Source organism: Mus pahari, chromosome 23 (genome assembly GCF_900095145.1).
Source record: "Mus pahari chromosome 23, PAHARI_EIJ_v1.1, whole genome shotgun sequence".
Lineage (NCBI taxonomy): Eukaryota > Metazoa > Chordata > Mammalia > Rodentia > Muridae > Mus > Mus pahari.
The window spans coordinates 23,927,786-23,940,378 of NC_034612.1; the positions used below are offsets into that span (position 1 = coordinate 23,927,786).

At 46.4% G+C, this 12,593-nt stretch overlaps 1 protein-coding gene across 2 annotated transcripts in view; it reads right to left on the bottom strand.

The window, feature by feature from the left end:
* The window catches only part of Caln1 (calneuron 1), a 434,985-nt gene that overhangs the window by 8,185 nt on the left and 414,207 nt on the right, over positions 1-12,593 (bottom strand). For both annotated transcript variants that reach the window (XM_029533922.1, XM_021186856.2), the window contains exon 5: positions 9,402-9,558. In XM_029533922.1, the coding sequence (XP_029389782.1) occupies positions 9,402-9,558 (157 nt within the window). The remainder of the gene's footprint in view (positions 1-9,401; positions 9,559-12,593) is intronic.

Sequence of the window (12,593 nt, forward strand, 5' to 3'; positions counted from 1 at the left end):
ACCCCATCAATTCTTCCTGAACTGACTAGGCTCACCTTTCCAGAGCCCTGCTTAGTATGCAACAGCACTCCCTGCATCCTTCCCTGTGCAGCCTGCCATCCCATCCCAGGAGTCATTGCAGTCCCTGGCTGCCACAGGCAAAGGAGCCTCATGCCTGCCTCATGCCTAATGCCTTCTTGCTGACTTGCCCTCATCCCTTCCTTTCTTCCCTTCTTCCCCTTTCCTTCCCTCTCCCTTCCTCTTTCTAGCCCTCCCCTCCTGTCTCCCATTCCACTACAATGCTGGACTAGTGAGCCTGGGGCCCCACACACTCTAAGCAGTGGTTCTATTAGCCAGCTCCTCATTTTTTTTTTTTTTAAAAGAACTTAATTATTAATCTAGCTACCTAGTTCAAGTATCAAAACTAACTTCACATACTCCCCAAATTGTGTAACCATCACTCCTGCCCAACACATGAAGATTTCCATCACCCTAAGAAGAAACCCGTACACACTGGTACCGCTAGTCATTCGCCTCTGTCCCCAGCCCCAGGCATCCACTGACCTTTCTATTCCTTATGGACTTGCCTGCTCCACATGCTCCACAGATAGACCTGCAGGGTGCAGGACTCACTCCCGTCTCCTTGCATTCCCTTCACACACAGGAGGTTAGTTTGCACTGTGGGTTGCCTCAACATTTCATGATTTTACATTTTGGAACAGGGTCTCATGTAGCCCAGGCTGGCCTCATTCTCACTACGCAGCCAAGGATGACCTTGGACTCCTCATTCTCCTGAGGCTCGGCGTTGCAGGTGTGTAGCATTATGACTGTATCACCTCATTTCTTTCTATTGCTTCACGATACAGCATCATACATCTTGTTTGTGAGTTCATGACTTAAGGGCATTTGGACGGTTTTGATTTTTTTAATATACTATGAACATTTGTGTAGATGGGGTTTTTTTTTTTTTTTGAGTGTGTGCTTGTGTGGATGTGTGTACAGGTGCTTTCTGTTTGAGGGTATGTGCCTATGTGCTCACATACACGTGGGAGGTCCTAGTTTTGAGCTCTTGGGAAATACTTTATCTACTGAGCCATCTCCACAACTCTCCTCTTGTGTGCATGTTTTTGGGTACCCGTGCCTCCTGAGTTCCCTTGGCTACAAACTTAGAATCCCAATGGCAGCTTTACATTTAGTATCTCATCTACTCTTGGAGGAGTTGGTTCTGTCAGGAAGCATCCTATATAGATTGCTTGTATGCCCATCTCTTTATTAGATTGCAAGTATTCTTCGAGCAACTGAGGCAGCCGATAAGAAAGTGGGTGGCAGGAGGCAGATGCAGGATCCCCAGCCCCCACACTTGTTAACCAACTCTCTAAACCGCAGACCCTGCCTGCTGGCAGGACCCAGGTTTGCAAGCTTTAGTGACAGACTGTCTTTGCACTTCTTATTTTAACACCAGTTCACACAGCTCCATTTGGCAAGTGACAGGGGATGGCTCTGGGATTCTTCTCTTGGAGACAGTCATCAGTATAGACTTTGACACTGGCCAGCTGGGCGATTATAATCCCTTTGCCTCCCTGTGGATGTTGGCGACTGGGCTGCTTGTTTATAGAGATGTTGCCTCCAGAGTGGAATGAGCTCATTTGTGGTCCTGATGCAGATCTTCAATGCCAGTATTTCCGGTAGGAACTCTGAGTTTCAGGAGTGGGTACACAAATTACTACCAATTCCAGATCACGTGTATCTCAGAATAAGCTGTAGCGACCCAGTTTGGAAGCTATAACTCCCTTCAGATCCTTTTGGTCTGATCCATTGTGAATCTCATGTGGTTTGAATGTGAGATGTCCCTCACAGGCTCACGTGTATGAACATGTGGTCTCCAGCAGGTGGTGCTATTTCCATTTGGGAGAGATTATAGAACCTTTAGGAGGTGGAGCCCTACTGGAGGAAGTGGGCAGTGGTAGGAGGGGATTTGAGGTTTTGTAGTCCAGCCTCACTTCCTGTCCACTCTTTGCTTCTTGGTCTATCAAGATGTGAGGTGTCTCTGACATGGGCTCCTACCAACATGAACCCCATCATGCCTTCCCCACGGTGGCTCTTCAAATTGTGAGATAAAATAAGCAATGCTCTATCAAGCTGTTTCTTGTCAAATGTTTGATCCCAGCCCTGAGAGAAGTTATATGGAGTCTATGAAATTGGCTCTTGATATAACCTAAAATGGAACAAACTGAACAGAATTGTTCTTTTTCTTAAGAATTTATTCTTATTTATGTACCTATGTGTATATACATGTATACAGGCGGCCAGAAGAGGATGTCAGATCCTGGAGTTGGAGTAATAAGTGGTTGCGAGCTGCCTCAAACTCAAGAGCAGTATGTGTCCTTAATCACTTAGCCATTTATAGCTTATCTTTTGGTTTTCTGTAAAGAGATACTTTATCTATTTGTGTGTGTGTGTGTGTGTGTGTATCTGTGCCTGTGTGGGTATGCATGCCTTTGTACACAGATGCCAGAGGAGGGCATTGGATCTCTCAGAGATGGAGTTACTGGTATGCGTTTGAAACTCAACTTATTACTTTGGTACTGGGCGTCTAAACTCTAGTCCTCATGCGCCAGCAGCAAGCACTCTTAACCATGAGCTATCACTCCAGCCCAGAAAAGGAGTATACGATTATACCTTGATGGTATTAGGCATCATCACCAGGTAAGACTTGCAGGTGGTGATAGAGGATGGAGCTATAGGAGGTGAAATGAGGTTGGCTTTTGTTTAATGAGGCCTTTCTAAAGAGGGAGAGAGCAACCTCCAGTTGTACAATTGGAAGATGTAACCTCACTGTCCTCTTCTTGGCTTGACTGCACTTCAGACAGCTGTGCCTTGCTTCTGAAGGTCCCACCTGGGACTCCTGGTGTAAAGGTCAAGCATAGTGCTGAGCTTCCCGACGTCCTTCCCTTCCTCTTGACGGTGATATACATCGTTGGTTTCTGGGATCTGCACTACTTACTCCGTGTAGTTGAGATTCCCAACCCAAGACATCACAAGCCAGAAGGACCAAGAATAGTGTGCACAACTCTTGGCTTGTCTGTAGACATAAGAGCTGAATAGGTTTCAGAAGGGGCCCTCTTGTGGATGAGGACGAGTCTTGGGAGGGGGAGTCCTGTTATCGTCTCAGTCTGATCAAGAGTGAAAGAGAGGAAGACAGAGTAACACTAAGGGAAAAGACAAGAGACAGGAAAGGAGAAATGAAGATGGAGGAGGAGGAGGGAGAAGAAAGGGGAGGGAGAAGAAGAGGATAAATGAGAGGAAAGATAAAAGGAGAAGAAAGTGAGGAGGGAGAAGAGGAGAAGGGAAAAAGGAGGAGGGAGAGGAGGGTGAGGGAGAAGAGGAGAAGGGAGAAGAGGAGGGAGAAGAGGGGGAGGAATTGTTTCACATACTGATCAAAAACAATTCTCGGTGTCTTTGGTATCTTCAAATTTAAACTGGTCCTCAGAAAACTCTTCTACAGCGTTGTTGTAGAAAACCTTAGAGGGTTCCCAGACAGAAGAGCCATTCCTTAATTCTTAACCCATATCCCAAGTCTGTTTCCAAAAGTGGCCTTCTGGCTTTCCCACAGGCTACCAGCCCTAGCTGCCCACTTACCTCCTCCTCAAGCCAAAGACGGGGTTTTATTTCAGGAAAGTCAGAGGGCAGGCCAGCTGGAAGCAGATGGTATGAGTGACATCCCGTGCCCCCATCATTTGGATGGGCCCAAAGGAGTCATAATGAATTCCTGGGTGACAATGCAGATTATATCATGCAGGTGAGCACTTGGTGACCTGACAGGAACAGCTTGACTTCAGGAGAGATGGCTGCCTCTGTGACCTTGGATTGGACCACAGAATTCTCTCTGACCTTCCAAAGTCCCTGGTATGTTTGCATCTAAATATAACTACCACTATAAGATCTTTGCATTGAGTAGGAAAGAAAAATAAAACCTTTTTATTTTTAATAAAATAAAATGATGTAGGGACCACACAGCATATTACATTTCTCATCAGTGTGACTTTGCTGGCTGACTGTCAAGTTAACTGTCAAGTTGACTGGCTCTAGAGTGATCCAGCAGGCAAACCTATGGCCACAACTGTGAAGGGTTATCTTGATTAGGTTATTTAAGGTGGGAGGAGCCTTAAAAGTGGGCGGCACCATTCCCTAGGCTTGGATTGCCTAAAGAGGAGAAAGCTAGGTGAACAGGAGCATTCATTATTCCCTGCTTCCTATCTGCAGGTGTAATGTGTCTGCCTGCCTCATATTTCTGCTGCCTTGACTTCCACAACATGGTGGACTACACCCTGGAACAGTGAACAAGACAAACCCTTTCTCCCTTAAGTTGTTTCAGTCAGAATATTTTATCACAGCTACAGGAAAATTAACTAAGACAATGATCAAATACCTGGCAGAAATAATTTAGAAGAAAAAAAAAGGTTAATGTTGGCTCGTAGCTTCAGAGATTTCAGCCCACACTTTCTTGGTCCCAAATGCTTGGGCAAAAAATTATGGTGGAAAAGGTAATGGCAGAGGAGGGTGGTTCACATCATAGCAGACTAGGAAGCCCTGAGTGGGACATGAGGTGGCCAGAGAAAATATACTCCCAAGGGCCCAAACCCAGTGACATATTCCCTTCCAGTTATGTCCCTTCAGGTACGATGTCCCCCACATCATAAACTTTTCAGGACTCCCCAAATAGCACCATCATCTATCTGGGAACCAGTGTTAAAGTCATGAGACTATGTGACATTCATGTTCAAGCCATATCACACAAGCAGGAAAGAGCTGTATAGATATCCACATACCGCAGAGATCTTCCCGGACCTCTGCTTCTCTTTCATCAGATGGAGACTTGGTGGGTGCAGAGAAGTTCAACTCTTCCCCAGAGACTACCTATTTAGTGTCCCAGTTTCACTCCTGTTGCCGCAACAAAGACCCTGGCAGAAAAACTCACTGAGGGAGGAAAGGGGATTTTTTGCGCCTCACCATTCCAAGTTGCAGGCCAGTGTTATAGGGAAGTCAAGGCAAGAACTTGATGCATCCTACCCAGATGGAGAAAACGCATGGGATCCTTGCTTGCTCGTTCTCAGTTAGCTTTCTCCTCTGTTTCACAGCTCAAGACTCATTGCCTCGGGAATGATGTGCGCCACAGTGGCTGGGTCTTCCCATATCAATTGACTTAATTAAGACAATCCCCCCCACAGACATATCCACAGGCCAACCTGACCTAGACAATCCCACATTAAGGATCTCCTCTCAAGTGATTGTACGTGAGACAAGCTGATACCTAAAAACTAATCCTTAGGGGTCGGAGAGATGGCTCAGTGGTTAAGAACATGGACTGCTTCTGCAGTTGACTCTATTTTGGTTCCCGGCACCCACATCAGGGCAGCTAACCCCCTGTAACTCCAGGCAACCAGATGCCCTCTTCTGGCCTCCATGGGCACTATACTCAAGCACACACACGCACATGCACACACACATACACACACAAATATACACATCATAAGTGGAGATAAAAATAAAACATTAAAAAGCTAACTATGGCGCCCAGGTGGTAAGTTTTCTTTGATTCCCTTCTTCTGGGCCTGCTGTCAGAATGTCCAGGAAAAAATCGGAGAAAGGGGGGCTTAGAAATGTGTCATGAGAGACTCACACAGTCTTGCTGTTTTTTCTTACTTGTCTTCCAGACTAGGTATGATTTCCCTACCAGTGCGATAGAAAGATGGAAAAGGACGTGGAATTTCATAGGGAAATTTGGAAGTTGCTCCTACAAAGGACCTGCAGTGACAGATGAAGAAACTAGGAGACTGGGGAAATGGCTTGCTCAGAAAAGAGCACACTTAGTAATCATGAAGACCCGAGTTAAGGTCCCCTGAGACCCATGTCAAAGGCCAAGCATGGCAGCACACATCTGTAGTCCCAGTGCCAAGGGGAGAGGAGACACGGAAGGATCCCTGGGGCAGCCCAGTGGGGCTGAATGGAGGGACTCTAGTTTCAGGAAGAGACTCTGACTCATAAAAATAAGGTAGAGAGTCACATGATGTCAACCTCTGGATTCCCCCCACACACTTGTGCATGCACAAATCACCTCCACATGAACACACACACACACACACACACACACACACACACACCCCACATATGCAGGTAAGACATAATCCAGTAGATGAAGGCTCAAGTCTTTAGCCTCATTTGACTCTGGGCAAAAGACTTCACTTCGCTGAGCTTCAGTTTCTTCCTGTGTAGCCACAGGAGTAAAAATCACACCTATCTCAGAGCTGTGCTGAGGTTTCAGTCCAACACGTGAGCAGGTGGCCAGCAGCTGGTATGCACGTGGGAAGTCACCACCCATCCCTTTCCTTCCAGGGCTGGCTCCCGGCCATAGCACTCAGCTGTAAAGGCATTGGCTCTATAGCCAGTGGACCCGGCGCCATTTTGGGTATAAATGACAGCTTGACAGCTGTGACTCTTGTCTTCTTGGGTGTTTGGAGACAAGAAAGCAAGGGATAGAGACATGGCTCAGCCATGGGCAGCACTTGCTGCTCCTGCGGAGGACCCACGTTCAGTTCCTAGCACTACACGGGGCAGCTCACAATTACCTGTAACTTCAGCTCCATGGAATCTAATGGATACTGTGGCCTCTGTGTTATACACATACAGATGGTGTATACACACACACACACACACACACACACAGAGAGAGAGAGAGAGAGAGAGAGAGAGAGAGAGAGAGAGAGAGAAACCTGGGGATGAGGGGGGACCCCTGCCTTTAATCCCAGCACTCAGGAGGCAGAAGCAAGCAGATCTTTATGCAGTCAAGACCAGCTAGGTCTATGTAGTGAGTTTCAGGAGAGTCAGGAGTAAATAGTGAAACCCTCTGACTATAAACAAATAGTAAGATAAGTAAAGACAGACAGACAGACAGACAGACAGACAGTCATAGCACATGATACATTCTTGTAATTCTAGCACTGGGGAGGTGGAGACAGGGGGATTTCTGTGACTCAGGGGCTGTCCAACCTCGGTGAACTAGTGAGTTCCATGTGAATGTAAGAGACCCTCTCAAGAACTGAGGTAGATTCTGTTGTAACAACAGCTAAAGTTGTCCCCTGGCCTTCAAACTTCCACATACATGCACGAACACACACCAACACACGCACACCCATACACGTATGAACCTGTGCATATATACACAAACACATACATACACACACTTAAAAAAAAATATGCTGAGTCTGTAATATTGGCCGCTCTGGAGGGGAAGGCAGGTGGACCTCAAGTTCAAGGCAACCCTGAACTAGAGTATGCTTCATGCACGCCCTGGTCTCAAAAAGAAAAGGGACAGGTCAGAGAGATGTCCCAGGGGGTAAAGCTACTTGCTGCCAGAGCTGATCACCTGAGTTGCATCCCTGAGTCTCATGTGGTAGAAGGACAGAACTAACCCCCACGAGCTGTCCTCCAACTCTACGTGTGCACCATAGCCTATGTGTCACCCACCCATCCCTCACCCATCCACACTCACAGAATAAATAAGTGATGTTAAAAAAAAAAAAAGGAAAAGGAGGGCGGGAAGGTAGCCCATTAATAAGGCATTTGCCTAGCACGCACAGGAACCCAGGTTCACCCCCACCTCAGTACTATAAAAATAATACAGATAGTTAATTAATGAACCTCCATGAAGTCTCAGCACTGAGTATGTAAAAATCTGCTGATGGCTAACGATGATATTTTAGCGCATTACAAATGTTTACCTCTGTTAATTAGAATAGCTGTTTTTTTCTTCTAATATTTTCTCTCTCTCTCTCTCTCTCTCTCTCTGTGTGTGTGTGTGTGTGTGTGTGTGTGTGTGTGTGTGTGTTACGGGCATAGGTGCCCTCTGTGTACAGAGAAGGGCATTGGATTCACTGGATATGGAGGTACAGGTGGTTATGCTCCATCTGATGTAGGTGTTGAGCCCCAAACGTGGATCTTCTGCAAAAACAGTATGTGTTCTTAACCACTGAGCCTCTCCAGACCCCAAGACAGCTGTTTTCCTAAGTTTAGAAGAAGGATAACATTATTTGCCTTCCTAGGAATTCTTGAGTAACTACTGGAAATAAGCTTTTCCACCTCATATAGATTTTGTGTGTGTGTGTGTGTGTGTGTGTGTGTGTGTGTGTGTGTGTGCGCGCGCGTGCCCTTCCTGAGTTTCTTCTTTGAGTTCAGATGACCCTTGTTCTTCTTGTTAGCCCTCTGATTAGGTTGCGGAAAGGACTCCATCCATGGGCTCTTTCCAGTCAATGCATCCAAGAAGCCCACAGCTTATTCTTTCCTGGGGACTCTGTGGAGCAAATGTAATTATCCTGACATATGTAGATGAGGGAACGCAGAGGAGTTGCACAGCTTGCCCAAGGTCATTCAATTAGCCAATGAACTTGGTCCAAGTTTGCTGGCAGATTCAGGGGGCTCCTTCCACCATCCCTGAGGCAGCCGGCCTCCATCAAGCAAAAGCAAATTGCCACAAAGCCACACAGCCATCCTCCTGGGCTTGGAATGACCTCAGGAAGGACAAGACCCTTGCAAGATCTTCTTCAACTTGAACTTTGAGCCCTCTACAGTGGCATATGTGCCATAGTGCCAGACCTCTAGAGGTTGAGGCATGAGGATCTTAAGTTTGAATGGGTAAGTATAGCCTTGGCTACATATAGAAACCCTATATGAGAGAGAGAGAGAGAGAGAGAGAGAGAGAGAGAGAGAGAGAGAGAGAGAGAGAAATAGTAGCAGCAAAAACAAAATCCAAATAACAAAAGGGAGAAGGAGGAAGAGGAAGAAGAGAAAGAAGAGGATGAGAAAAGAAGGAGGGAGGAGGGGGAAGAGGAGGAAGAAGAGGAAACAAAGAAGAAAAAGAAGAGAGAGCTAGGATGATGGTTCTGTGCTGGGTTAAAGCATCGGCTGTACAAACATGAGGACCTGAGTGAGCTGTGGTCCCTAGCACTCACATAAAAGCTGGGCACAGTAGCACAGATGTAACTCCCGTACCAGGAAAGCAGAGGCACGTGGGTCCTCAGGAGTCACTGAAACTGTGAGCTCCCAGGGCAGGGAGAGAGAGAGTTTGCCTCACAAAATAAGAAAGAGATAGAAGGAGATGCCCAACACTGGCTTCTTGTGTCCACGTGCACATGTACTCATGTTCACATGCACCTGCACATACGTGTGTGCATACCCCTAAACCCTATGAAAGAAAAGTGAAAGGAAGAAGAGAAAGCAAGAACATAAAGCTGAATTAAGGAAACCACGCAATCTTCCCCAAGCTGACCTACTCGCTTGGCCCTGAATTTTTACACTACAGGACAAGGCTGCTTCTTGTCCTGAAGACACATGTTGGAGGCTCCAGGAAGACACCTGGGTTCACCCACCTCCTTCAAACTCTGTCTGGCAGTTCCCCGAGGTCTCGTTCAAACTCTCCTCCTCATTGATGATAATGTTCTCAATGTCCTTCATCGTTAAGTGATCCCGGAAGGCGTGGTACAGGATGTGCTTCAGTTCCTCCAGAGTGACTCTCTGCATGTCGAACTGTGGAGACAAAGAACAGGAAGAGAGGGGGGCTGTGAAAACAGGGGTGCAAACTCAGCTGGGGTGCTGTCAGCATGCCCCACAGCTCCTTTAGGAAAATGATTTTCTCAGGCTACCAGATGAGAACGTTGCCACCCTGCTCAGCTCCAAACATGTGCGTGATCTTATTGGGGATACGGCAAATGAAACATAGCCTCTGATTTAGGAGCAAAGTAAAAGCCAGTTGCTATTGGGTTGAACATCCACCAGCTATCTATCATCAACCTTCCACATAGTATAGTGCCATACTTTAGACAGTGCATATGGTTCTAAAATTCCATCGTCTTGCAAGAAACCAGTAATACTGTTTCTACCTTGAACAATGTACATGTTTCAAAAAAAAAAAATCTCATCTTCTAAGGAACCAGCCATTCCAGTTTTGCTTTGAGTATGTATTTACACATTTCTACTGTGGTTTGAATGTGGTCTCCCCAACCCTGCACACACACACACACACACACACACACACACACACACACACACACACACCATCCTTCCAACAGAGTTGCAAACCTTGTGCTCGGTGTTACTGTTTTGATGTGGGGAAACTTTTAGGAGTGGGACCTTAGGCTAGAGTGGTCGCTCCATGGTTAAGAATACATTCTGTTCTTTCAGAGAACCTGATTATTGTCTCCAACATCCATGTTGGGCAGCTCACAATTGCCTGTAACTGTAGCCAAAGTGGATAAGACTCCTGCTTCTGGTCTCTGAGGGCACTTGCAATTGGTGAATGTATGTATTCAGGACCACATATGTATGTATGTGTATATATATATATATAAAATGAGACCTGGCAGCTGGATAGATCACTGAAGATGTCACTATTGAAGGGAACCTCAGTTCCAAGACAGATCTTAGTTTTCCTGTGTGTGTGTGAGTGTGTGTGCACATGCATATATACATGGATACATGGGTGCACATGCATGCGGAGACCTAAAGTTGATGTCTGAAATCATCCTCCATTGCTATTCTACCTTATTTATTGAGACAGGACCTCTCAATCAAAATCAGAGTTTGCCAACATGGTTAGTCCTTCTAGGTAGCCTGTCTCCCTAGATCTAAATCTCGTGTTCTCCATTCCGAAGTCCGAATTACATGTGTGTCACCATGCCAACAGAGCATTTCCATGGGTTCTAAGGACCTGAACTCTGTTCTTCAGGCTTATACAGCAAGTGCTTTAACCCCTGAGAAGTCTTCCCAGCCCCACGAGCCTAATTGTTGTAAGAGCTTAACCCGTGAGTCATTCTCTGACTGCCGGTCTTACCGTGTGATCTCTGCTGCATGTGTTCCTGCCATTGTGATGGTATGCACCCTAACCCCTTCATTAGGGCCGAGTGAGAGGCAGCATGCTCTTGCCTTTCCAAAACTAGAGGTTGTATCAGTGTCTCCATCTTAGAAGGGATTTACCAAAATAATAAAAAATGAGCTAATAGAGTAGATTCATTATTTTTGTCATTGTTAAGACCAAACACGGGGCAAATGGTCATAAGGAAGCCTTGGTTTATTTGAGCTCACAGTTCTAAATGATACAGACCACCTAGGTGGAGAAGGCATGGTAGCAGAGGCTGGAAGCATCTAGTCACATTGCATCAGGAATCAGAAATGGATGCCGGCGCTCAGCTCACTGTCTCCTTTTTATTCAGTCCAGGACCCCAGCCCATGAGACCTAGGATGGGTTTACCTCCATCAGCTAACCTTGTCTGGAAAAGCCCTCACAGACATGCTCCAGCGGTCTCTAGCCTGTGCGATCCTAGATCCTAAAGAACTGACAGAGAAGGTTAGCCATCACACTAAATGACTAAGCCACACACTAAGTTGACTAAGCCTGGGAACCCATGTTGAAACCACACAACACCAAAAGCAGGTCCTAAACATTCTTCTTCCCTTCCTGTCTTTGCAAAGGTTTGAGAAGTACGAACCTTGTTCTAGGAAATTGAATTGAGTGACTGAAACTTCTTGGGAAGAAGCAAGATGATTCGGGTTGAAAGCCCTATTATGAGTCAGAGCAACAGATGGCCATTTGCACACTGGATGTGTTTTCTGCGTTACAGTTTAGTGGCTGCTGAGGCTGAATTTGACATAAAGCCGGGCACAATGTCCCTTCACACTGGGTAAATGAGGGGAGTGTTAGCAACCCACCCGTGTGCAGGACCGAGGCACAAAGAACGCAGAGGAGAATGATTCTTATGCGAAGACTGGGATCCTGTTCTAGGTTTAACTGTCAACTTGACAGCCTAGAGTCACCCAAGGAGGCAATCTCCATGAAGGAGTGGCCAGATCAGATCAGCCTGTGGGCACATCTGTTGGGGGTTGTCTTCATTGTAAATTGATGCGTTGGGGGTGGGGGTGACACAGACCAGTGTGGGTGATACCATTCCTTGGCTTTGGGGTGTCTAGGAAAGCTAGTTGGGCACAAGCCTGTGAGCAAGCCAGGGGGCAGCACTCCCCTGAGATTTCTGCCTCGCTCTTGCTGTGACTTTGCTTAATGACTGAAGGTGACCTAGAAGTGTAAGCCACACCAACGCTCCGTTGTCCAAGTGGCTTTTGGTCCGAGCGTTTTATCACAGCAACATAATAAAGCCAGAACAGATTCTCCGTCATGGTCAGAGATGAATAGTGTTGACATCAAACAGATTTTTTTAGGCAGAAAAAAAAAAATGAGTCACTACTTCTTGGAAGACCAATCTAAGACATGGAAAGCTGCCTGGAAAATAATTATACAACTTCAAGAGATTTCTGCCATTCAGAAACTACGTGAAAAGACTGATCAGAGGTTAGGGGAGGGGAACTAAAGATACAGATTCCTAGCTCCATTGTTTAGGCTGAGTCTTATAGTCATTAGAATATATTGTGGTGCTCTGGGCAGTGGTGTCATAGGTCATTAATCCTAGCACTGGGGAGGCAGAGGTAGAGGCAGAGGCAGAGGCAGAGGCAGAGGCAGAGGCAGAGGCAGAGGCAGAGGCAGAGGCAGAGGCAGAGGCAGAGGCAGAGGCAGA